Source organism: Sorex fumeus, unplaced genomic scaffold (assembly GCF_029834395.1).
Source record: "Sorex fumeus unplaced genomic scaffold, SorFum_2.1 ptg000007l, whole genome shotgun sequence".
In the NCBI taxonomy this organism is placed as follows: Eukaryota; Metazoa; Chordata; class Mammalia; order Eulipotyphla; family Soricidae; genus Sorex; species Sorex fumeus.
Window position 1 is genome coordinate 12,137,894 of NW_026606064.1, and position 26,668 is coordinate 12,164,561.

At 45.3% G+C, this 26,668-nt stretch overlaps 1 protein-coding gene across 2 annotated transcripts in view; it reads right to left on the reverse strand.

The window, feature by feature from the left end:
• Window positions 1-22,615, reverse strand: part of API5 (apoptosis inhibitor 5) — a 37,401-nt gene extending 14,786 nt beyond the window's left edge. For both annotated transcript variants that reach the window (XM_056133048.1, XM_056133039.1), the window contains exons 1-8: window positions 22,402-22,615; window positions 10,645-10,806; window positions 9,403-9,496; window positions 8,558-8,623; window positions 7,797-7,948; window positions 3,285-3,491; window positions 1,832-1,936; window positions 316-405 (exon numbers count right to left, since the gene is read on the reverse strand). In XM_056133048.1, coding sequence (XP_055989023.1) covers window positions 316-405; window positions 1,832-1,936; window positions 3,285-3,491; window positions 7,797-7,948; window positions 8,558-8,623; window positions 9,403-9,496; window positions 10,645-10,806; window positions 22,402-22,470 — 945 coding nt within the window. In that variant the 5' untranslated portion in view covers window positions 22,471-22,615. The remainder of the gene's footprint in view (window positions 1-315; window positions 406-1,831; window positions 1,937-3,284; window positions 3,492-7,796; window positions 7,949-8,557; window positions 8,624-9,402; window positions 9,497-10,644; window positions 10,807-22,401) is intronic.
• Between the last annotated feature and the right edge of the window lie 4,053 nt (window positions 22,616-26,668).

A 26,668-nucleotide genomic window follows, 5' to 3' on the forward strand; every position in this document is an offset into this window, starting at 1 on the left:
TAATTAAAAATAAAGACAGGGGCCAAAATGAGGGTAGGGTTTTTGCCGTGCATGCGGCCAACCCCAATTCTATCCTGGGCATCCGACATGGTCCCCTGAACACCACCAGGACTGATTCCTGAGTGCAGAGCCAGAAGTAACCCCAAAGCACTGCCAGGTGTGGCCCCAAAACAAAAACAAAGACAGAGTCCTGGTTTAAGCATCTAACACCACTTGTTTGAAATCTAGTTTCCCATGATACAGAAGTTAATACTACATAGTTAAGACTTTGGGGTTCTATATTGACTAGGGAAGAAGGAAAGACAACTTTCTTACCAGTAACTTATCAAAGAGTTTCCTTAAGTTTGTTTCTAGTTTTTCCATGTCTCCACAAAATGAGCTCATCTCTGCCAATAGTTTCAATACCTAAAACAAACAATTCGGGATTATTAGCACAATCTTTTTTTAAATGAACAAGCAGCGACTATAAATTAAGAATGATTCTAGAACTAGTTATTTTTCAGTTATGCTCTTCTAGAATCATGTCTGCATGGGAGATGCAGCCCTATAGCTCACTGTGCGGAAATGAAGGTCAGAGGCATTATGTGACTTGGCAAAAATCACAATGCATATACATGGTAGGCCGACACCTATGGCTCTAGATCTCAAGCTTGAGAGATAGAAAAGAATCCACAGGACACTTTCTGCTATGGGTGAGTCACGTACTTGGGCCAGAGTGGCAGTACGAGGATTAAGAACATGCAGTTAACCCAGTTTGGTTCCTGGTACCACACAATTTTCGAAGCATTGCTGGGTGCAGCCCTGAAGGATCCTGAGCACTGAAGGGGGGTGTGTGTGCTGGTAGACCCCCCAGTGTCCCCCGAAACCACAGACCATGAGCAGTGCTACATCCCTGGGCCTTAGTACTGAACCACCAGAAGGGCTGACTAGGGATCACTGGGGAGACCCATTCTGAGCACAGTTTGGGAGATATCCCTAATCTCCCCAATTAACGTACTATGAAGAAACATAGAGGAAGAAGTAATAAACATGTTATTATTTAGTAACAGAGGAAGAAATGATTTAAAATATTATTTTGTAACATTTTTGGTGGGCCTCACTGCTATTAAATTTATTCTTAGACACTAACTCAATGTTTTGGTAACTAACAGCTACTGAAATTAATTTCCTGTTGACTCAAACAGTCAACAGGCTTTTCAGTTTGAAAAGCCAAACCCAAGATGTTTGGAGCAAAGTGTCCTGTGAGATGCGATGCTACCCCATGAACGAGGAGGGACTCACAGTTCCATATTTCAGTCTGATCAAAGATTAATTCTGTGCCTTTTTCATAGTCAAGCTCTGCACCAGAGACGAATCAGGCTCAACATGGGGAGGCAGACAAATGGTAAGCATTGGACATGCTGTGAAAATGTGTCTGTGTATTACACTTTTTTTGGTTTCGGTTTTTGAGCCATACCCAGAGGTACCTCAGGACTTACTCCTGGTGACATTCAGGGAATCAACATGTGGTATAGGGGATTGAAGCTGAGTCAGTGTGTGCAATGCAAGCGACCTCTCTACTGTATTACCTCTCTGGCCCCTATATTTTAATTACGATTAAATATGCTGGTTGTGGATTAAGAGCGGCACTATCATGAAGTAAAGATTTTAAAATATTGACACTATGAAAATGAACACGCACTATAATCAAGAACTATAGCAGTGCTTTCTCATCTATTTGCTAAATCCATAAAGCATTTTTATATAATTAATCCTGGGATATATTACTAATGAGTCATCACAAAGTATGGGAATGCCTTTTTTAGGCTAAAAGCAGAAAATTTTGCCTTACCTCCAATTGTATATCAAGACCCTCCACTGGGGTAGTCAAGGAACTGAGGTTAGGAAGAACGTGCTCACAGAAATAAGTCACAAACTTTGTGGAATGCACATTTTTCTGTAAAAATCCAAAGAACACTGAGTTGTGAAAAAAAAAAAGAAAAAAAAGAAAAAAGAAAAAAGTTCTCAAATAGCAGAATGTCATTCAACAAACACCGAGTACCACAACAGACAAACACTGAGTACCACAAAACCAAGTAGAGATTACAAGTACAACAGAGTGCATACTCCAGAAAGAACACACTTAAGGTACAAAGTAATCTGGAACATCAGGATACCTACACATTTCTGAGCTCCTTCTTCATTCTAAGGTCAAATTTTGGTGAAAATTTTAGCAATGGTTTGTTTGTTTTTGGGCCACACCAGTTAATGCTCAGAGCTTAATCCTGGTGGACCATATGTGGTGCCTGGGATTGAATTCATGCCAGCCATGCCAATGTATTATCAAACTGGTCCTTTCAGTACTGAATGTCAGGCTATTCATTTCTCAAAAAGGATAAGATTCTTGGGCTGGAGAAGAGTGCAGATTCAGGAACTTGCCTAGCATATAGCTATGGCTGCCATGTTAATTCAAATCTTGGCATCACATATGGTTCCTTCAGTACCACCACCAGGAGTGTCCACTGAGCACAAAGCCAAGCGCAACCTCCCTCCTCTCCCACCTACTGGCCCTCCCCGCCCCCACAAAATCCCCTTCTTTAAACTGGTTTTCAAACTATGCTATGCACATCACTAAAGACTCGCAGACAGCTGAACAAAGCAAGAGATGAAACATTTACCCAGAAAATTTTTTTTTCAGGATTAAAAAAGGAAAAAGGAAAATCTGAATCTCAGATTCAGTATTATAATATATGACACAGGGCTGGACTAGAGCGACAGTACAGTGGGCAGGGTGCCTGCCTTGCATGTGGCTGTCGCAGGTGTGATTTCCAGCATCCCATACACAAAGTCCTCTGATCAAAGCCAGAGGTAATTCCTGAGTGCAGAGCCAGGAGTAAGCCCTGAGCACTGCCAAGTGAGGCTCCACCCCCAAGACCAAAACAAATAAAAAGTCAAGACTTCAAAGAAATTTCTTGCAGTTTTAGGCCAGTGTTTCTCAGTCTTTCACTAACAATGGCCCCCTGCCTCTTGGCCTTGTTTCCTTCCTTGGTGCTCCTGTGCTACCACAGTTGGCCTCAGTAATGTTGTGCATGGTCAATGTACACCTACGAACCCCTTGAAATATCAGGGGACAATATGACCCACCAGTTGATAAAGGTTCTAACCAACCACACTCAGGGCTCCAAAGAGTAAAATTATTTACTATTTCCCTAGGAAAATTTGCAACCCTTCAAGCTAGCTAGTATTTGCAGGAACATAAGCTAACAGAGTAATAAAATACTGGTTTCATCGCACAATAAACTCACAGAAAAAAGGGGAACTGCCTGTCGAGTGCACTGCAGGAGGCGGTCCACACAGTCAGGGTCCGAGGGATTAAAGGTTTGTTCTAAGTCGGCCTGCTCAGCCACCAACTCTACAAGCTGCTGCCTTCCACTCACAGTCTGGAGGCTTTTCAACCCAGACAGGATCTTCATGAAAAGAACAAATTCTTCACCAGTCACATCTTCTAGAACCTGGTAAGAGACAAGGAATTCAGAGTTGCATCTGAGTCACTTGCACAGCAAGGAAGATCAAGAGAGAGACTTAGCAGAGCCAATTCCCATGGACGTGTGATGGATGTTTCTGACACACTGCTGAGAAGACCACCTAAAGCTCATGCCAGCCAGTTTCCCAGCATGTAGCACACATTCTCAAGGAAGACACTTGCAAACAGGGAGGCAGATCTGCTTCTTGAAAACTTTAACATTTTATATCTAAAGCACAGATCCAGGACATAAACATAGGATATAAGCTGCCTTACAATTTCAGAGGAGTTTGGCTAAGGACAAATATTTAACAAGGCTCTTTAGGAGATGGAGATAGCAAAAAAAAAAAAAAAATTGTTTTAGTGAACGAAAGGCGGAGGAGTCTGGTAAGTGCTGTGGGGAAGGGGAGATGCAGTGCCGGGGACTGAACCCACCATTTGGGGTTCTCTACACCCTCAATCCACTGAGCTCTCTCTAGTCCCCTTCCCACAGCTTTTTCCGTATAGACCTGAACTATATCACCAGCTTCAGTATCCTTATTTGAAAGCAGCCTCAGATGAAACTGGAAACAGGATACCATACAAATCTTATTTTAAGTGGTTTATGTTTAGGAGGGAGAGCAATAGCATAGCGGTAGGGTGTTTGCCTTGCGCGCAGCCAGCCTGGCCGAGCCGGGTTTGATTCCTCCACCTCTCTCGGAGAGCCCAGCAAGCTACCAAGAGTATCTTGCACAGCAAGGCAAAGCTTGGCAAGCTACCCATGACGTATTCAATATTCCAAACACAGTAACACCAAGTCTCAAAATGGAGACATTACTGGGACCGCTTGAGCAAATCAATGAATGGGAGGACAGTATACTGTGTATGTTTGGGAGGAATGGTCTTTTTGTTGACTAACTAAAGAACAATCATACCATAATCTATCACAGAGACTTGCTGGACATAGGTATAATGTGCCGATATACCCACGGGGAGTTTCCTCCTTTCTCACTCACTGAAAAAATATTAACCAGCAAGAGGGGAGAGGATGGGAGGAGAGAGTTCAATATGGTTAAGTGCATGCAAAGATTGCAGGGTTCAATCCCTGGCACTGCAAAAATCCCCTGAGCACTGCCAGGAGGGATCCCCTGAAGGTAGTGGTGGGCTTAGTCCCCAGGCAGTGCTGGATGTGGCCACAAAACCACAAAAAGAAAGAAATCTTAATCAGCTAATGAAACAGTGCTAATATAGAAAAATCTGAGTTTTCCTCAGCATATATTAAAAATCCCCAAATTTTGGTACTGAAACATTGTGACATATTCTGAGAATCTTAGCATTTGTAGCTGCTCTAGGTGCTGGCAATACAAATAAACATGGTTTTTGGGCCTACAGTGTCACTGGGACAGGATGAAAAACTGGTCATTTCAATGTAGTTTCATTTTGAAAAAATCCAGAACATTGGAAAACATTCTAAAGTCAGGAAGAGAGGTGGAAATCAGAAAAATTACCCAAGGAAAGTTAGTTCCAGTCTTGGGCAATGGGAGAGCATCACAGAGGACTTATTTATTTTTGAGGAAGTAGGGGAGTTTTGGGAGCACGCCCATTAGTACTCAGGGGTTTCTCCTGGCTCTGTACTCAGGGATCATCCCTAGTGGTGATGTGTAAAATCTTATCACGCCGAAGGTTGTATGTTCACGGGCTCACTGGACGGCACTGTTTCACCGCCTGCGTTCGGTGCTCTTGAGCCACTGTGTGTGGCCTGGATCGGAACGGCTGTTGGCCAAGGGCAGACGGAAGAAAAAACGGGGGCCAGGCCGGTCTATATCAATAGTAGTTTATTCCAATCATCTTCACTCCTGTCTTTCTCTGTCTCCTTCTCTCCTGGGCCCCAGTCTTGGAAGCTCTCTCCTTCTGGCTTTGACTCTGGATCTCTGGAGCCCGAGCTCTCTCACTTCTCACCCCCCTTTTCCGAGCTTACGTATTAGTTTAAATAGCAGTCACATAAGGCGGTGAAATAAGGGTGGGTTGAATACTGATGAATCAACAAAGAGAGGTAAAACCACTCCTCCAGGAGATTAACTCAAGGATAAAATCTCATCTACAGAGATTACTTCAGATTACTAGGAGATCCACCCAAGGGTGGGATCCCAACAAGGGTGTGTTCTTCCTTCAGTTAGTAATCTACTTAGTTGTAATAAATCTACTTCTAACATTTCTAGCAATGTCATTCTGTATGAGCACAGTAAGAGATATAAATTTAGTTTGGTTCTTCCTGAGAACATCTCACTATACATTTCGCAGTCCTCAGGCCAGGTTAATCTTCCTAGCTCCAGCAGGGTCCAACTTATAGTTGAGTATCGTGGCTCTTTGGCCTGGCCCATTTCGATGCCAGGGTAGCTCACTGCTTGCCCTGGGTCCATTCAGTCCCTCGTCAGGACCCTGCTTTTGGGGTGCTAGGAACTAAGGGCAACTGAGTCAAGAAATCAGATGCCCAGGAGTAAATATTATTCGGAGTCAATCAACTCCCAAGTTACAAAGCATAATATTAACTGTCTTCCTGTGTCCACACAGAAAGGACATTGCTTACAATACAAGTTCAGTGTTCTTAGGTGGGTGTGACCTGACAAACCTAAGCTACCTGAGGAAGGACAAAAAGAGTGTTATCCTACAGTGATGGAGGACTATCAGAATTGAACCATGTTGGCTGCAAGCAAGGCAAGCACCTTATACCCTGTACTTTTGTTCCTCTCAAGAGGATTTCTTTTTTTCTTGAAGTGGGAGAGGGGGCAGCACACCGACTCAGCTGTGCTCAGGACTTACTTCTAGAGGGGGTTGGGGGGATCATATATGGTGCTGGAGATAAAACCCAGATCAGTCACATGCAAGGCAAGAACCTCTCGCAGTACTCTCTGCCCAGTCCTTCAGAGGATTTAAATGAAATCACCATCGACCATATCCACACGATAACCAAACTCATTGAGGTTTCTCGGGAGTTCAAGATGCCGCTCTGCTTAACGTTCATTGATTTAAAGAAGGTCTTTGATTCTGTTGAGACGGAAGCGGTCATTGAAGCCCTAGCCAATCAGGGCATTCAAGCCCAATACATCAGGATCCTCCGTGAGCTGTATTGCGGATTCACTACCAGGATCTCACCATTCTACAAAGAAGTGATCGTTGATGTCAAGAGAGGGGTGCGGCAGGGTGATACCATTTCACCGAAACTCTTCAGTGCCACCCTCGAGAACATCATGCGACGACTGGAATGGGAAGGAATGGGAGTGAAGATAGATGGTCGGCAACTACACCACCTCCGCTTTGCTGATGACATTGTTTTAATAACACCAAACATCAGCCAAGCGGCACAAATGCTGGCCGACTTTGACCGTGAGTGTGGAAAGGTAGGACTACAGCTGAATCTTACGAAGACAATGTTTATGAGAAACAGCCTTGTTCCTGACGCCCCATTCGCTCTCAATGGAACGACCATCTCCGAATGCAACAGCTATGTGTACCTAGGTCGAGAGGTCAACATGACAAATGACCTGGCACCCGAGCTGCGCAGGAGGAAGAGAGCGGCTTGGAACGCCTTCAAGAACGTCGAAGAAATAGCTAAGAGGACGAAGAACCTCCGGCTCCGGGCACATCTCTTTGATTCCACTGTTCTTCCTGCATTAACATATGCCTCAGAGACCTGGGCCCTACGCAAACAAGATGAGAACGCCATTCAGGTCTCCCAAAGAAGAATAGAAAGAGCTATGCTTGGAATATCACGTTTCACTCAAATGAGAGAAGGAATCCGGAGTTCTGACATCCGTCGACGATCAAGGATCAGGGACGCTGTCTCATTTGCCAAGTTGTCGAAAATCAGATGGGCTGGTCACGTAATGAGATTTAAAGACGACCGTTGGACTAGAGCTGTTACTGATTGGATTCCACGGGATGTCAAGAGACCGTGTGGCCGCCCACCTACCAGATGGTCAGACTTCTTTGTCAAGGTCATGAACGATCGGTTTGAGGCCCTCCATGTTCCCAGAGCGAAGAGATGCCATTGGGCTACACTAGCACGCGACAGGGACAAATGGAGACGTTACTGGCGCCCGCTCGAGCAAATCGACGACTAACCGGAAGTTAAGTGATTAAGTGAAGTGATTAACATTATGACTTGTCATCATAAAAGGAAAAAAAATGAAGGCCCTCTAGTGATCTCTGGGATTTTATTACTTACACAGAGGAGACATACGGTACTTATGAATATTGCTCACTTCGAATACATCGTGTTTCATAAAAGTTCTGTTAAATGAAGACCACAGTTTACCTTTTTAGATTCAGTCAGGATAAGCTCTTCTACTTCCTTTGTTAAGACTTCATCTGGTAAAGTTTTAAGTTTTGTAGAAAGAAATTTGATTGCTCGTTCTCTAACAATGTCCTCTCCCTGAAGAATTTGGCTAAACAAGCCACCTAAAGTCCCTGCAAAACAAACCATTGTATGTCATAAGTAAATTCTGCTTTCTAAGCTTTACTCCAATTAGAGTATTTCTTGCCAAGTGAATTAATATTCCAATAAGCATTAAATTACTTCTAGAGCCCCAGCCACATGAAAAGCATTACATGCTTTGCTTATGGATTCAGAATTAGTTTAAGTGTTGACTTTTCTTTTTGAAAATTACTGATAGCTAATAAATAATATCATTAAAAAATCTTAATTATTAATATTAACTAAACCCAGATATTCTGTTGATGAATTTTAGTTCTGGGGCCACACCTGTTGGTGTTTCGGGACCATGTGGTGCTGGGATAAAACCCAGGTCTCCTACATGCAAAGCACGTGCTCAGTCTGCAGAGGTACTACTCTGGCTGCTAGACCCAGGATTTCCCAACAGATTTCTACTGGAAAGGTTTGAGCACTCTGTGTGACTCTGTTTGTTCTTTGAGTCACAAATACCTTGGCTGGAGCAGCAAAAAATCTTGCAGGAAATACTGAGACCAGTGGGCGAAATCTCTGACATTATCCTTATCTGAACCCCCCCCCCCCCCCATTTTTAGCTTTCAAACGCAATGTGGAACAAGCAGCCTTACCTTTTGCATCCATCTTAAATATACTTAACAGGGCATTGTTCACTAAGTTAAATTCTGCTGAGTCATCTAGATAAAATAAAAATATAAAATTAAAAAAAATTCTCTTGATTTTCATACCAGATTCAGTAATTTCTCACAGATTGCATAGAAAAGATATAACTAAGCATTTCTCTTAAAAAAAAAAAAACAAGAAAATATGACCTTTTTTTTGGGGGGGGGGGAAGGAAAGGTGGGGAAGGATGTCACACTAATAGTGCTTAGGACTCTGGCAGGGCCCAGCAATCAATTCTGGTGTAGGGAGTGAACCAGGGCTGGCCATTTGTGCAAGGCAAGCCCTGTAACTATCCAGTCTCATAACTTCTATATTAGAACCTGGTTTGAGGACCAGAGGGACAGGATAGATACTATGGCACTTGCCTTGCACCTGGGTTTGATCCCCAGTTTTTCAAATTATCACCCCACCCCCACCCCCGCGGCAAGCACCACCAGGAGTAAGCCTTTGTGGGGGGACTTATGTGCTTCTGGAGATTGAACCCAGGTCAGCCATGTGCAAAGAAGAGCCTTACCCACAGTACTAGCTCTCTGGCCCCTTTCCTGAGAGTTTTTGTTAAGAAGGTGCAAGTTACTAGGGTAAACGGAAGAATAACAGTCTGAAAATTTCCCAAAGAACCTTGTCATGAACAACATCAAAAACTGAAACACTAAGAATTAGCCATGAATCACTAAGCTAGAACTGAATAAAAAGAATTCCATCAAAGATAGCACTTTGAGAGAAAAAAACTATTAAAAATCCAAGTTGTACCTATATCAGAGGAAAGTTATAGTTACAAAATAAAAGTCCTTACCTGTTTGTAAAAGTTGGGTTAGTATATCAGCCACCCGGGGAAGATTTTCTCCAGTGGCAAATTGAGGCAATTCCTTAATTGCTTGCCGTCGAATCTGGATATGATTTAAAAGAAAAAACAACTAAATACTAACATCACTAAAAGCAAGAAACCTAATTTTTAACAAAAGCTGAACTAAAGAAGTGATAATTAGGGGCAAACAAGCTACAAAAATATAAAGCACAAAGTCTTATAACAGTTGTGAAAATAATTTGCTCTAATAGTCTTCACAGAATATTATCAGGGTGGAATGAAGCACAATTAAATACAATTATCCAACTGGAGTAGACAGTTTTGAGTAATCAATAAAGACTTACATGATCAACAAGAAAATGTTGATCATATTCTACTGCTGGCATTCTAACTTTGGGCTTATAATAGTATCCTTTAAGAACAGCTATAATGGCAATGTCCTATCTAGTTAACTATTTACTTTAAAACAAAACAAAAACTACTTTAGAATTCCTAGTACTTATACAACATAGCCGAGTCACATGCACCTAAGCACTTAATTCAAATACATGGTCCTGGCTTACTGAATGTAAAAATATATGGGGAGTTCTATCCTAGCGAATTTTGCAAGAACTGCTGGCAATCCACTAACTTCATCTGAAAGGCCAGGCATTGACAGCTAAGAATTCTTAGAAACCTGCCTGTACCAGTAATCTGAAATGCTAACGGTTAATTTGGATCTAAGGAAAATGATTTCTTATCAAGTAGTCATACAGACAAGTTATGCTTCTGCTATGCAAAATATTTAGGGGGTGATAGAATAGTATTTTATGATCTAAAACTATTTTATTTGGGGGGGGGAGTGTCTGTGGATTTCGGGTCAACTCAGCAATATTCCTGATTCTGTCCTTAAGGGTTACCCCTAGTGGTGTCTGAGAACTATATGCGGTGCGGGGGATGAAACGGAGCTGGCCTCATATAAAGCAAGTATCTGAACTCCTATACTTTCTCTCCTGCTCTGATTATTTAACCTATTTATTTGTGACTATTTACTTCCCACATTTAAAAGGTGATGCGAGAGCTAATGCATTTACTCAAATGTCAGTTTAACCCTAAACTAGGCACACTGCAGTATTTTATTGTGCACTGATGCAACCGGTACTATAATTCTGTTAGCTACTTGCAGAAAATGTGTGGAAATGGTAAGAGAAACATCTGAGAGCTTTTTGTAAGTATCACTCATAAACTCACCGACACATCTTCATCCTCACAGAGGTCTAACTGTGCATTGATAGCAGAATCAGCCAGTTCTGGAAAATGCTTAAAGAATTTTGGAATAAACTGTGCTGCTAATCTTTTCTCCTTAGTACCACCTTTCACACCATCCAGGATCACTTGATAGGCATCTTTATGCTGAAAGAAAGAATTGAGCAGAAAATAAAACACAACTTTGAAGGACAGGAATCGAAACAAAGTTGTTTGGGTCTGATTTATACTAGTAAAATGTCACACTGGCTAAGAAGTAAGGCTATTTTTGGATTTTTACTTCTTAAATTGGACACCTACCTTTTTACCACCTGATCTCCTGTTCTTCACCAAAACAAAACAAAACAACCCCAAAAAAGACACGTATCTGCACCAAGAGAGAGTTCAACAGGAGGAGTCCATGCTTGCATGCAGGAGGTCTGAGGACAATCCCCAAGCACAGCCTGGAGTTGCTCCTCAACACAGGCGTTGCTCGAACAGCAAAGTGCTGATGCAGTAATAGTTCCCAATTCCACTATTCACTGACCCTAGCCTTGTGCTCTCAGACTTAAAATATCATGACAAACACTGCAAAATTCTCAAAGCAAATAAAAATATTTGTTTCCTAAAGTATCTTGAAGGTGGGAAGGATACACCCCTGAAACCGAACCATTAAGTTAAGCCTGAAGTTCTGGCCTTAAAGTTTTGGGCAGATCTGAACCTGTGACAATGGTGTTCTGTTCGAAATGGCTAGCCAATATGGGAGCAGTATTCAGAGGTGCCCTCCTTGGCTCTGTGGGACCCAGGGCCTCGCTAATTAAAAAGGAAGAGCATGTGTACTGCCATAGTTATGCCCTCTGCTCAAAGTTCATGTGTTTCCTTCTTGAAATAATGCAGAAATATATTTCCTCAGATACTCATATACTACTACCTCCCCCCTCCCCCCAAAAAATCTGGAGAATAGTGACATCAAGATTACAGAAACACTTACAGGAAGTGATAGTAAAGTGTTTAATCACTGGGTTATCTTAAAACTATCATGAGAGTTGGGATGTAGCTAAGTGGTGAATACTTGCTGTGCATGTGTGAGGCCCTAGGTTTGACTCCCAGAATAACACATAGAAATGATAATGGTGACACTAATTTTAGTTTTTCAGCAAAGTACAATTTTTAGCTTGTATAAGTTAATGCCATAGATTCCTGAAATATGTGATAAAACAATGAGTCAAAGAATTACCAAAAATTTAACTTTTATGATTTTTTTTTACATGAATAATTGTTTAGTCTCCAGGAGGCTAGGGAGCCCGTGTGGTTCTCTCTCGCCACCTGCGTTTGGTGGTCTTGGACCACTTCCCCACCCAGGGTTGGCCAATGCCATGGGCAGACAAAGGAGAAAATGAGGCTGCCAGGCTGGTTGGTGATGAGTTGCCATTTATTCCATTCTCCCCGTGTGCCTGTTCCATTCTCACTAAGCCCCTCATTCCCTTCTCCCCCTGTCTCTCCTGTTCATCTCTCTGCACTCCCCTTGCCACCTTGGTCTCTCTCTCTAGTCTCTCTCCAACTACCCCGCATTAGGGGTAGCCACCACATCCCTTCCAGTAGCACATTCAACCAACATATCAAAAGCCCCTCTGAAGGTCTATTAGCTCAAGGGGGATAAGGGGTGGAAATATCACCTAGGGGTGTTTCTCCTCTCCTCAGTCCAATAACTTAACATCTTAATTCTATTTCTTAATATTAGTTATTTTTATACAGACATAGTAAGAGATACATTAAGCTTGTAGGGCGGCTCTCCTGGGGACATCTCTTCTATAGATCTCAGACTACAGTGCTCAAGCCAGATTAATTTTTCCTAACTCTAGCAGAGTCCTAATCCAGCTGTTACTTTTTGGATCATGACAGAATTTGTTTATGACCATACTCTTAATTTATAGTTAAGTACCGTGGCACTTTGGCCTGGCCCATTTCGTTGCCAGGGTAGCTCACGACTTGCTCTGGGTCCATTCAGGTCCTCCTTGGGACCCTGCTTTTGGGGTTCTAGGAAGGGCAACTGTGGCTTAAGTCGAGAGAATAGATGCTCAGAATGAATACCATTCGGAGTCAATTAACAAAAGTTACAAAAAGCATAGCATTAACTGTCTTCTTTTGTCTATACAAAAAGGAAATTGCTCGGAATTAACTATGCAAAGAACTTAAGGAGAAGTGAAAAGCAATATTTACAAGTTAACAGAGTCTGATTAGGAGAAAAAGGTGACTAACCCTTGGGAAAGCAGAGCACAAAGAGGTTACAAATAATCTCAGAAATGGGAGCACTGTGATGGGAGTAATCCAATAAACCTAAGCTCCCTGTGGCAAGGCAGAAAAGACAAACCAATGTTATCCTACAAGTTCAAATAAAATAAAGCAGGATGCAAAGTCATATAGGTACAATAAAATCTCAAGTAAATACACTTTTGTTTTTTAATCAGAAGGTGTTCAGTGTATCAAAGGTCTATGACCATAGTCACTCCTTTCAAAGCACAGGGTTTAATATACCCCACACAATGATCTGATTATGTTTAAAGTCCACAGCTATCAACCCATTTAATAAACACACATTCTACAAAAAAACAAATTCTATCAACTCAATTATAACATCTTAAAATATCCTAAATGTAAAACTAACTCCTAAAATAACAACAGCAAAAGAATTGTGAATATGGTTTGCGTCCTCTTATAAAGAAGAGGTGAAAGAGTATTCTAGAGGTAGGAAAGTAAAAGTACACTTCAGTGCCAAGATTTGACAAAACACAGCTGACTTCCTGATTGCTCTCCATTCCTGTAATTTGGCCCCAAAACTTCAGGTGGACTTCATAAAATCAAAGTGCTAGATATCACAAATCACTTTCTTTTGTCTTAGACTTTAAGCTTTACTCATTAGCCCTTTTGAAGAAACCCCTGACATTTCCAATATTAAAGACTTTCCAGTTGAGTGCAAAAGAGAGTAGAATGGGTAAGGCACTTATGTGCAGCATCACAAAAGGGTCCTCCAAGAACCAGCAGGAGTGATTCCTGAGCAGAGCCAAGAGTGAACCCTGATTACAGCTGGATGTGGCCAAAAACACAGAACAAAACAAAGAACCCCCACTTGCAACAACTTATCCTCCAACCAAGGGGTTTGGGGAATACAGACTAGAATAAAAGGTATTTTATTATTAGCCATTTATTAAAATCCCTCTGCTAACTCTGTTCTGTACATGTATCAGTAACTCTGTGTGTGAGGTGTTACCGTGATCTGCCTGTGAGATCTGAGCTGTAGAGATCAGGACTGCAGCACATGTGGGAACCCTAGGTTTAATCCCTGGCACCTGCATGGTCCCTGGAACATTGAAGCCGCTTCAGACCTTTCCCTCCATCCCAGCACTGCAGGGTGTGGTCCCAAAACAAACAAAAGCAGCCAGAAAGCCTTAACTCAGAGAAGTGAAATCATTTATCTAGAGCTACACAGCTGGCAGAACCAGGGATGAGAGAGTAGAGGGGAGAGACAGGAAGAGAGGGAGGGAAGAGAGAGAGGGAGAAACCTAGGAGGGCCAAGATGGTAGAAAAGGGAGTAATCTCAGAGTGCTCCTGGGACCTCACATTCAAGACCACACGGAACAAAGAATCCTGTGGGGCTCTGCTCTGACAGCTCACTGAGGATCCCAGCTGCCATCTCCAGGACGATCTCCACAGTGGAAGAAGGGCAGCAGCTGACCCGAAAGCTTTGGAGAGTACTGCGAACATTTCAATTATCAATGATGCCAGGCAGCCCCCCACCCCACCGCCTCGAGGAAAGGGGATCCACTGTAGAAGTATAACCCGCTGTAGCAGCCAATATATGAACCAGGGGAGTGTGGATCACCATGGCTGCCAACAGATGAGGAACCAAGCAGCAGAAGAATGGACGGAGGTTTCGCTGTACACCCAAGGTTCTGATGCTCAGCTTTTATTTTCAAACCCTCTGAACAGGGAAGTGAGTGACTGAGATCAGGAAGATTGAGCTGGAGCTATGTGAGTTGGGCAATATGTGCTGCCACTGGCTGTGGGGCTAGGGGCCGCCATTCCTGGGACAGCTCCACCCATCTGAGGGCTTGCAGTGATGGACCTGATTTAGCCAATCCAGTCTGACCTGCCCTGGGCCAGTAGCCTCTGCGAGAAGGCAGGTTGTGCCCCCCAAAGCATTCACTGAGGAGAAGTCATGCACACTTGAATCCAGAGGGAAGGTACAGTGATATAAAGGTGCGGGAGTTTATCAACCTCAACCACTATACATAGGCGGGTGGACAGGTAACACACTCCCCAGTTACCACCTAGGCCCTCCCAATACCTTTCTAAGGGCACTGTGGGACACATGGAGAAAAAAACACAATCACGCCAGATTCGTATATAATTAAAAACGGGTTGATCTAAGTGGACTGACAGGATCGAATATCCTCCATATTAGACCCCGACCCATAAAATGTATAAGAAACTATAGCCAATGTATTTTCATTTCAAAACATCATTGAATGACTGAAGACATCTCAACTTCAGAGGAGTCTTCAATGATTTGACTCCTCTGGCAAAGAAATCAAAAGCAAAAACGGATGGGACTAGAGCAAACCAAAACGTTTCTGCACTGCTAATCAAAGAACTACTATATTACCACCTATCAAACAGGAAAAAATACCTACAAACAACAATTACATGTGACAAAAGGCTAATTCTGGTTTGATTCCCTGAGCACCATTAGGAATGATGCTCAAACACAGCCAGGAGTGATCCCTGAGTACAGCCAGGTGTGGCCTTCCCCCCCCAAAATAAATAAGCAAACCTATCATATGACCAAGGGGTTCTACTTCTTGCCCAAGAATACAAAAACATCAACTCAAAAAAGATCTATGCACACCTATGTTTAATGCAGCACCACTTAAAATAGCCAAGACTTGGAAATAACCTAAATATCCAAGAAATAAAGTTATGGTAGGTGAATGAAAAGATTTCCGTGTAAAATGGAACTCTAACAACTGAACTCTAAGATGAAGTCTGGGTGGGTGTAGAGGGCATTATAACAAGCAAAATAATAAAAGACCACCATAGAGTCAAAGGAAAAAAAAAAACAAGCAAAATAAACCAGAGCGAGAAGGAAAAATGTCTGATGGTGTCACTCAGCCGTAGTCTATAAAGAAGGATGGGTCAGAGAGAAGGTACAAAGGTCAAGGTGCTTGTCCCAAGTGGGGGCAGACCCAAGTTTGCTCTCCAGCACCACATATGGCCTCACGGATAGGTATTTCTGGGCACAGAACCAGGAGTTAGTCCTGAGCAGCACTGGGTGTGGCCGGCAAACCAAACCCAAATATCAAAGGCAATGGCCAAGGGCAATGAAGAGAAATTCTTTGGGTGGGTCTGGGAGATGGCTCCCTGGGCAACCTCTGGGTGTGGGAGCCATGGTGTAACTCTAGCTCTGCTCAGTCCTCAGCAGCACTGCAAGTGACCCTCAACACCAATCTGGTAGCACTGCCAGGTGGCCCAAAAACCAAAGGAAAGAAAAATCATGACAAACACCAAGACTATTGGCTATCAAGACAGGGCTGGGGGCTGATAAGTGATCAGGACAATGGTGGAGTCAGATACTCTGATGCTGGTGGCAGGGCAGGTATTTTGTACAGCCAAGGCACAAACATTAACATTATCATGAACCATGATGCCCTAACCAAAGGGCTGGGACATATGTTTGAATACAGGAGTCCTGAGTTAACCCTAGGTGCTGCCTGGTCCTGAATGTGGACCACTCCCCCAAACCCTAATAATAATGCTAATAATATAAAAAATGGAAACCTTGCCAGATTTAGGATCACCATCGTGTTCAAAGTCTAAATTCAAGGGCTGAAGTGATAGTACAATGGGCAGGTAGGGTGTTTGCCTTGCACGTGGCCCATCCGGTTTGATCCCTGGTACCACATATGGTCCCCTGATCATCGCCAGTAGTGATTCCTGAGTGCAGAGCTAGGAGTAAGCCCTGAGCACTGGCCCCCCAAACAAAACAAAAACAGACTCTATTTTATCATAAAAACTTGGATGCAGTATCCCAAATGCAGGAAGTCCTTTGGAAAGTTGAGACACTTGAACAGATTTCTAGAAATTCACTTCCCACCATTGCTAGGCATCACATTTCATAGATTTTGCCACCCTTTATAGTTGCAAAATAAATATTCTTCCCTGCCAGTTCTCTGAATTTGTTTTCAAAGAGGCAAGGCTTTTCAAAGGAGGATACGAAGATGTAAATGATATTTTTCACCATAGTGATTCAGCGGCAAGTTGAAAACCACAATGCCCCAAACAAGGAGAGGTAGTTCAAAACAAATACCCGCAACATTACCTATTTTTTTCCAATACAACTGTATTTTAGCTGAGAAAATAAATTTCTGATCTTAATAAGAAGCATAACTGTAAATTCTTTTAGCGTGTTTCTAAACCTGTATATTTTATTATTTGCAAACAAATTATTAGCAAATCCTTAGGCTACTTCAAACATTAATTATGGGTCTGGAGAGACGGCACAGTGGGTAGGGAGTCTGCTTCCACGTGCTGAACTGAGGTTTGTTCCTTGGCACCCATATGGTCCCCCAAACCACACCAGAAATAATCCCTGAGCACAGAGTTGGGTACAAGTCCTGAGTAATGTTGGGTGTGGCCCAAAAACAAAACAGGGAAAATATCAATTAACATTTGATTCACATTTAGTAATAACCTAAAAGAAAATAAATTGACAGGAAGTGTGCAAAACCTACTATTCCACATAAGAGGTCAATGATCTGCTCAGGACAGCCAAATTTGGGTCTAGAGTGCACATGCCTATAAGAACTAAAGCATTATTTCTAGAGAAGGTAATTTCAACAAATGTTTTAAGTATGACAAGAGGAAAAGGGAAAGTCAGTCTATACTATTTTCTTCCTCAGACTCAATACATCTAGCTAACATTCAACAAGAAGTTAGTATTTCCACACTTTACGGCTTTATGGTGTTGGCCGGGATTAACTTTTGCTCCAAAGAGTTGTGACTCCATGAAGTGTGTGCCACCTGAGCTCTTCTCTCCCCCTGAATCTAAGTGTACTCGACAGGATGAGGGATAAATCGAAATCCATGCTGTGCACGGAGGCAGCCTGAGGCCTTGAACAGGCTGGACTTTTTTAAACTTACGTGTTTGGTTTATGTGCCACACCTGGCAGTATTCAGGGTCAACTCCTGACTGCACTCAGGAACCATTTTAAGCGGTGCATGGGAGACCTTATGAGATGCCGGGGATAGAACATGGATCTGCTACAAGCAAACACCCTACCTTCTGTACCATCACTCTGGACCAACTTACATGTTTTGACTACATAACAAAATCATGTAACCTCACTTTGAAAGGAACAAGAATTCATAAAACTGAACTAAAATTCCTGGTGGGGCAGTGCTTGCTCTCTTCTAGTCAGCTGAGTTCTTTCTTTGGCAGAATCCATGGAAAGGGGCTGCGCAGAAGAGGAAGATGACCTGGAGAAGGCTGGCTCAGAGGTGGGACCTCAGAAGCTACAAAGACAAAGGGACTGAAGGTCTAGAGACAGTAAATAACAGAATTTATCATCTGTAGTTTGCTTATGGGAAAAGATAAGGTCACAGTTAACACATGTGAGCGTGTGTAGAAAGCTTCCTCCGTCATTCTTAAGAGCAAATTCCTGCAGATGGGCACCTGTGCATGTGTGAATATTCATATTCCTTCTCTGAGTTTCTTTAGCCTGGAGGAAAAAATGTCTACTAAAGGACAAAGTACAGCTCATGGAGAAAAACGAAAAGTGAAAGGATTTAGCTCTCAACCTCACACATACACCTGTGCAGGTAGGTACTGTGACTAATTGACAGCTGCTTTTGTTTCCTTCTTGAGCCATCTTTATTTAGAAAGGGAAGAAAAGTTCCCACATGAAATTCCCAAACTGCAGCACTATTAATGAATATAGATCTGCTTGGTGGCAATGAGCCGATAAAACCCAGAAAGGGTGGATTTGAGTATTGTGCTGAGAAGGCAGAAGGTCCAGACAATCGCAGAGAAGGTACTTCCCCTGCCAAGTCAGCAACTATAGTCAGAAGAAAGTTCTGGAGTAAATAAGGCAAATAGAGTCTCATAAGCGCAGGGGTAGGTTCTTTCCAGGAAACCGAAACAGTTAAAACGTAAACAAGTTAGGTGGAGCAATAAAACAGTGGGCAGGCACTTGCACCAGTTTGACCCCCAGCACCCCACATGGTCCCTGGCGCCTCTAGAATTAATTTCTCAGTGCAGAGCCAGGAGTAACCCCCAGGCATAGCCAAATGTGCTCCCCCCCCCCCCCCATACACACACAGAGTGTAAATAACTTCTTTTTTCCTCCAAGAAACCTAAATAGTGTCTTTTCTTCTAATCTAGTTTTTGTTTTCAGAGGCTGAAATTCACTGGCAACAACCTAAAACCCACCTTGGGTGCTCAGTTTTAGGCTCAAGTTTTCTTTAAGAGGGAATAAACACTACACAACGTTACTGAGTTAGTCTGCATCATGGTTTGGTTTTCCTTTTTGCCTGAGAGATTTTAAGGTGATCTGAAGGTATACAAACCAATTACTGACTATAAACCACACAGTAATATTTGAAGACAGACCTTTCACACTCCCCACATTCACTTATCAGACCCTATGAGGGGTCCCCATCCCCGTTTAAGAAGCTAAATTTTAGGTTCGATCCCTGATACTGCATGTGGTTTCCTGAACACTGCCAGTGTGTGGTCCCATACGTGGTCCCTCACCACCATATGTGGTCCCCTGACCTCCTCCTGCTGTGGTCCCCAAAGAAAATCAGACAAACTAGCAGCAGCAGCTGCAGCCAGGGTTTTAAGCCTGCCTTAAGCCTTCCTAGAACAAGGTTAGAAGTCAAAGAAGTCCCTGTTCAGGATGATGAAGGGGTGTCATGTCTCAAACCACCGACAGTTGGCTCCAGGACAGAAATGTCCCATCACCTTGCGGCTACACTTGGTCCAGTCCTAGTGCCTAGCCGTGATGGGTATGTGGCAGTCCTGGCAAAGCCTCTTTTCTCTTTCAGAATTCTGTCTCCCAAGCAATCGTTCTCAATCAGCAGATTTCTCCCCAAGCAGGGCACTTAAAAAACAGAAACAACCTTCTGAGAGAGAACTCCCAACCAAATCTGGCACTCACCACAGAAGATGGCTCAAGAAGGAAACAAAAGCAGCTGTCAACTAGTTACAGTACACACCTACACAGGTGTGCACGTGTGTGTATCTACAAACTTGTCTGGTGTCTATTTCCACCTAAACATCCTCTAGGGAGGAGGACAACAACCTTGGTACCTCCTTCTTGGCAAAGTGTGGGGTGCCTGGACAGCCGGTGCACAAGTCTTTGGGATCTTTCCCTGCAAGATTCTGGACACCTCGCTGGAGTCAGCACCCTGTCTCCTAAAGCCCCCACGGCGGAGCTTTAAGCAAGCACGGAAGAGGTTCCAAGAAGCCCTCTAAGGCAGTCAACAGCACAGCCCAACAAGGCAAGGGGGTGCTTCTTTCCAGGCACAAACTAGGTCCAAAGCAACCCGTGATGGAACCCAGGGCAGGTCACCCTCGCTGGAAGGGCAAAACGCCTCTCGGTGTGGCGTCTAAGCCCCTCACCCCCAAGCGCGCATGCTGCCTGGACCCCCGCAACCATTTCTCATCTAATTTATTTTTTTTTTATAAGCCGGTGATGTCCAACTCCCCTCCGAAGGGATAAGTGAGAAACTGCTGCATTCGACGCTCTAGATGAAAAAACGCAAGCGTCAGGAGCAAGAGTTCCCCCCCCCCCCAGCCCTTGCTGTAGAGTCCAGACTCCTCTCCCACCCCCCAGTGACAGCCACATCAAGTCGGTCTGGGCCGGGGTTGGGGTTGGGTGGTGGTGGTGGTGTGCTCAAGCTTCAGGGCTTGGAACTTGTAACACAAGGGCTGGGAACACCTCCCGGGTACCCTTGTTTCCTGCTCCAAACCCTCCGGGGTACCCTAGTTTCCTGCTCCAAACGCGGGTGTGTTGCGTGTGTGTGTGTGTGTGTGTGTGCTGGTGGGTCAGAGAGAGGAAAAGCGGCGCCCGGGGTCGTGTGTGTGTGTGTTGGTGGGTCAGAGAGAGGAAAAGGGGCGCCCGGGGTCCAAACGCTGGTGTGTGTGTGTGTGTGTGTGTGTGTGGCAGTTGGTGGGTCAGGGAGAGGAAAAGGGGCGCCCGGGGTCCCTACCCACCCTCATCAGCAACCCCGAATGACTGAATAATTACAACAACAAAACCAACAGGACGAGGAGGAAAACGGGCCAAAAAAAAAAAAAAGAAAAAGAAAGCAAGCCCGCGCGGGAGTCAGGGACCAAACTTGTGTGGGAAACGCCGGGCGGCCGGGAGGGACCTCCCGAGGCGGGAAGACCCCGCGCCCCGCCACCAGCTGCGGGAGAGTCGCCGCCCGCGGGGGGTGGGGGGTGGGTGGAGGGACGGCTTGGTGGCGGGGAGGAAGAGGCGGAGCAACGGGGGTCTTCCCCCCTCACACACAGACATAGACATAGAGTACTTAGACAGAGACTCAAGGGAAACCCGTGTCGCTTTCACGGCGGCGACCCGCGCGGCTGCGGCCACACACACACACACACACACACACACACACACACACACCATACCACCTCGTCACTCACACTCACACACACACACCCCGCCTCATCACACCCTCAAACAACACACCGCCCCGTCTCACACAAACGCTCACACACACACACACCACGGGGTCACACACACATTACTACCCCGTCACAAACACACACACATACACCCTCACCCCGTCACTCACTCACATACACACACACACCACCCCGTCTTTCTCTTACACACACACACACACCACCCCGTCACACACTCACACACCCTCGTCTCTCACTTTCTCTCACACACAGCACCGTCTCTCACACACAACCATCCCATCTCTCTCACACACACACACGCCGTCTTTCTCTTACACACACACCCCCTCGTCTCTCACTTTCACACACACACCACGTCTCTCACACACAACCACCCCGTCTCAAACACACTCACACACCACCCCGTCTTTCACTTTCTCTCTCTCTCTCTCCCTCTCTCACACACACACACACACACACACCATACCACCTCGTCACTCACACTCACACACACACACCCCGCCTCATCACACCCTCAAACAACACACCGCCCCGTCTCACACAAACGCTCACACACACACACACCACGGGGTCACACACACATTACTACCCCGTCACAAACACACACACATACACCCTCACCCCGTCACTCACTCACATACACACACACACCACCCCGTCTTTCTCTTACACACACACACCACCCCGTCACACACTCACACACCCTCGTCTCTCACTTTCACACACACCACCGTCTCTTACACACAACCATCCCATCTCTCTCACACACACACGCCGTCTTTCTCTTACACACACACACCCTCGTCTCTCACTTTCATACACACACCACGTCTCTCACACACAACCACCCCGTCTCAAACACACTCACACACCACCCCGTCTTTCACTTTCTCTCTCTCTCCCACACACACACACACACACACACACACGCACACGGAACCCCGTCAGGGGTTGAAACGCGGCCGCCGCGACCCGCCGGCGCCCCGGGCGGCGCTTCCCTCCGCGAGGCCGCGGGGCCGCGGGGCCGCGCAGGCCGCTCGGGGGCGTACCTGGCCCACTTGCTCCGTGGCGTCGGCGAGGATGCCGTAGTTGCGGTAGAGCTCCTCCACGGTCGGCATGGTGCGCCACAAGCCCCGGGCCCCGCGCTCCGCCTGCTGCTGCTGTCGTCGACGTCGTCGTCGCCGGCCGCGCCACGGCCGCTCCTGAAGTTCCCCCGCTCCGAGCCCGCGACCCGCACTATTACGCCTCCAGCTGCCGCCTGTGGCGCCGCCAGTCAGCGCGCAGCGCGTGGCTCCGCCCCCCGCGTCGACGGCGGGGCGTGCGCGCGTCGGGAGCGGCCGCGCTGGGCCGGTTGCAGCCGCCGCCCGCGGGCGCTATCGCCCCCTAACGCTTGGAGGTGCGAAGTGCAGCCAGCAGGGCCCTCGCGGGTGTGCTCAGGGGTGGCTGGTGCCTAGCTAGCCCGGGGGAAAAAATTTTTGCTGTTGGGAGCTCTGGGTTCAATCCTCACGGCTCCTCTTTACCTGCCCCCACCCCGGCATGGACCAGACTCCAAGCATTGCTGGGAATGCTGTCCCCTCCTCCCCCCGCCCAAATAAAAGGCAAGCTTCATCTCTTATTTACGTTTGATTTCAAATAATTTTATATTTAATTGAATCACCGTGAGAGACGCATTTATAAAGTTGTTCATAATTGGGTTCTGGTCATACGAGGCTCCTCTACCCATCCCCTCACCATCACCAATATCCCCAGTTTCCCTCCCGCCAGCCTCCACACCTGCCCCTCTTCCTTGCCACAGCCTCCCTCTATGTTTTATTGCTTGATTGACTTATTTTTTTTTACTAATTTTTATTAGTTAAATACCATGAGGTATAGTTGTAGACTTACAAATTGTTGTGCTTGGGTTTCGATTATACAATGATCAAATACCCATCCCTCCACCAGTGCCCATTTTCCACCACCATGGATCCCAGTATCCTTCCCACTCCCATCCCCCTCATCCCACCTTGATTGACTTATTAATTTGATTGTTTTGGAGCCACACCTTGCGATGCCTGGGGCTACTCCCAGCTCTCTGCTCAGGGGGTCACTCCCTACAATGCTTGGGGGATTGAACTGGGTCTCCTGCATACAAAATCGTGCACTGAGGTCCTTTTTGCACTATTTCTGAATTCTCCCACCGCATCCCACTTCCTTTTTCTGAAAAATTGTGTCTGGTAGGGAAATCTTGGAGGCAATGGGAGGAAAATTCAAATACGGCATTTTCTACCCTCAAAGATTTCACATTGGCCAGAAAAGTGAACTTGCAGGGAGAGAAATGGAATGGGGAGTAGGAGCAAATAGCCTGAGAAGCTTAAAATTGTATTTCCTTCTAATTCAGGGTCAGTAACACAAATCTGAGGCAACAGGTGACCATAGGTTCAGTTTTTTAAATTTTAACAACAAAAAAGGCAAATGCCTGCCATTAAAACAAAAAACCTTCCGTGTCTACCATGCTAAGTAAGTTATGTCTATGAGGTATGTGTAGCTTGCTGGACTGCTTATCTTTGATTTTGTCAGCGTAGAAGGTCAGAGCCATTTGAGTCTAATATCCAGGATATAGTAAATCAGGGAACCAGGGAGATACTATAGCAGGTAAGTTGCTTGTCTTGAATTTACTTGGACCCAATTTGCTCACTACATCACATATAGTTCCCTCAGCATGGCTAAGGGTCACTCCTAAGGAGAGTCAGGAAAAGCCCCTGAGTACCACTCAGTGCAGTTCAAATTTTCTTCCCCCTAAGTAAAGGCCCTCCCGTTGATCGTCGATTTGCTCAAGCGGGCCCAGTAATGTCTCCATTGGAGACTTTGTTGTTACTGTGTTTGGCATATCGAATACTCTCGGTAGCTTGCCGGGCTCTCCGAGAGGGGCGGAGGAATCGAACTCGGGTCGGCCATGTTGGCTGCGTGCAAGGCAGACGCCCTACCCGCTGTGCTATCGCTCCAGCCCTAAGTAATAATAATAAATGAAACTGCATGTACATACTTAAAGGAGTCACTAATGTACAGATATACTGTTCAAGCTGGAAAAGAAATGGTTCAAATGATTCAAAAACAGGTAGGAAAAGATGTCTTTTATGAAAAAATTTAAAAGCAAACAAAATGTGCACAGGAGAAAATTGTTAAAATTAAATTCTATGCCAACTGCAGTTCCTGGCTGTAGTGCTCACACATTTTTTTCCTCGCTGCACCCTCAAGGAGTTGAGGGTGGTGCCCAACACCTTTGGTGTTTACACACCCTGGTACGTGTGCCTGGTAATCCCTTGGGATGGTGCTGAAATAGCAAACAGAAGTTTTTAGACTTTTCTTGGTGCATACGGTGGCATCACTGGGGATCGAACTTACGACCTCATGCTGGCAAGGCAGGAGCCTTGGCCATGAGCCACCTCCTAGTCCCCATAGTGAGATCTCTAAACATACACTTCAGGACTGGGGAGATAGTACAGTGGGTAAGGCGCTTGTCTTGCATGCAGCTGACCCTGGTTTGATCCCTGAAATCACATATGGGCCCCTGAGCACTGCTAGGAGTGACCCCTGGGTACAGAGTAACTCTTTAGCACTGCCAGGTGTGGCCCAATCACCTCATCAATAAAATAGAATAGATACAAGTTTAGGGAGAGGAAAAGGATTCTACTTGTGCGTTTGTTTTCTTAAAAAAAAAACAAAGCCAATCCTCTTAATTCCTTCAAATCTCATTTAACAGACCAGATGGTCTCATTCAGTTGCTTCTCTGTCTCCCCAAGGCAATTTGGATGACTCGATTTGCCTGTGAACTCTTCTTAGTTGGTTTGAGCCTACACCCAGCAGTTCTCAGGGGACCATGCCAGGGATAGAATCTGGGGCTACTTGCAAAACATCCGTTCTGGTCCTTTGAGGCCTGCCCCATTTGGTGCTTGAGCCACACACCGGGGTGCCCAGGGGGCTACTCCCAGATGAGCATCCGGGATCATGTTAGGGTCAGGGGACCACATGGTTCAGGAGATCAAACCTAGACCTCCTGAATGCAGAGACTGTCTCTGCTGTTGCGCCATTTTTTTATCTGGCAATTTATCCAGTTCTTTTGGCATACGTAAATTGTTTCCTATCTTTCATTATTTCCCCGATAAATGGGTCTCTGTCACTGTCCTCCTGTTGTTCATCAATTTGCTCGAGCAGGTCCAGTAACATCTCCATTGTGAGACTTGTTACTACTGTGTTTGGCATAACGTCTCCACTGTGAGACTTGTTACTGTGTTTGGCATATCGAATACGTCACGGGGAGCTTGCCAGGCTTAGCTGTGCGGGTGAGATACTCTCGTTAGCTTGCCGGGCTCTCTGAGAGGGGCGGAGGAATCGAACCCGGATCAGCCGGGTCGCCCAGAAGCATGCAGGGAAACGCTGTACCCCTGTGCTATTGCTCCAGCCCGATAATAAATGGGTGATTTATTAAAATTTTTAAAATATTTTTAATTAAATCACCTTGAGATACATATTTACAAAGTTGTTCATGATTGGACTTCAGTCATACAATGTTCCGCCACCTATGCCATCACCAGTGTACAATGTCCCCAGTTTCCCTCCCCTTCCCCCTCTGCCCCACCCCCCCCAGCCTACTTCTATCACAGGCATTTTTTTTTGTTAGTGAAACACCATGAGGTACAGTTATAGACTTATAAATTTTTGTGCTTGGGTTTCAGTTATACAGTGATCAAGTACCCATACCTCCACCAGTGCCCATCCTCCACCACCATGGGTCCCAGCATCCCTCCCACCCCCCATCCTCCCTGTCCCACCCTGCCTCTGTGGCAGGGCGTTCCCCCTTGTTCTCTCTCTCTTCTTTTGAGTACTGTGTTTTGCAAGAGAGGCATTGAGTGGCAATCATGTTTGGTCTATAGACTACTTTTAGCATGCTTCTCCCACCTTGGGAGGGTCCTCACAACACCCTTTATTTGGTGCTCTCTTCTCTATCTGAGCTTCCTTTTCCCCTAGCACGTGTGGCTGGCCTTCAAGTCATGGAGCAAAATTCCTGGTACTAATCTCAGCCATTTCTGGGTGTTAGTCTCCCTTTTTGTTGCTTTATGTTCCCCAGATGAATGCAATCTTTCTGTGTCTATCCCGCTCTATCACAGGCATTTTCTCTTTGTCTCTCTCTCTTTCCTCCCACCTCCTCTTCCTCTTTCCCCTCTCCCCTCTCCTCCCCTCCCCTCCCCCACTCCCCTCCCCTCTTCTGTCCCCACCTTCTCTCTCCTGTCCTCTCCTCTCTCCCGCTCCCTCTCCCCCCCACCCCATCTCTCTCTTTCT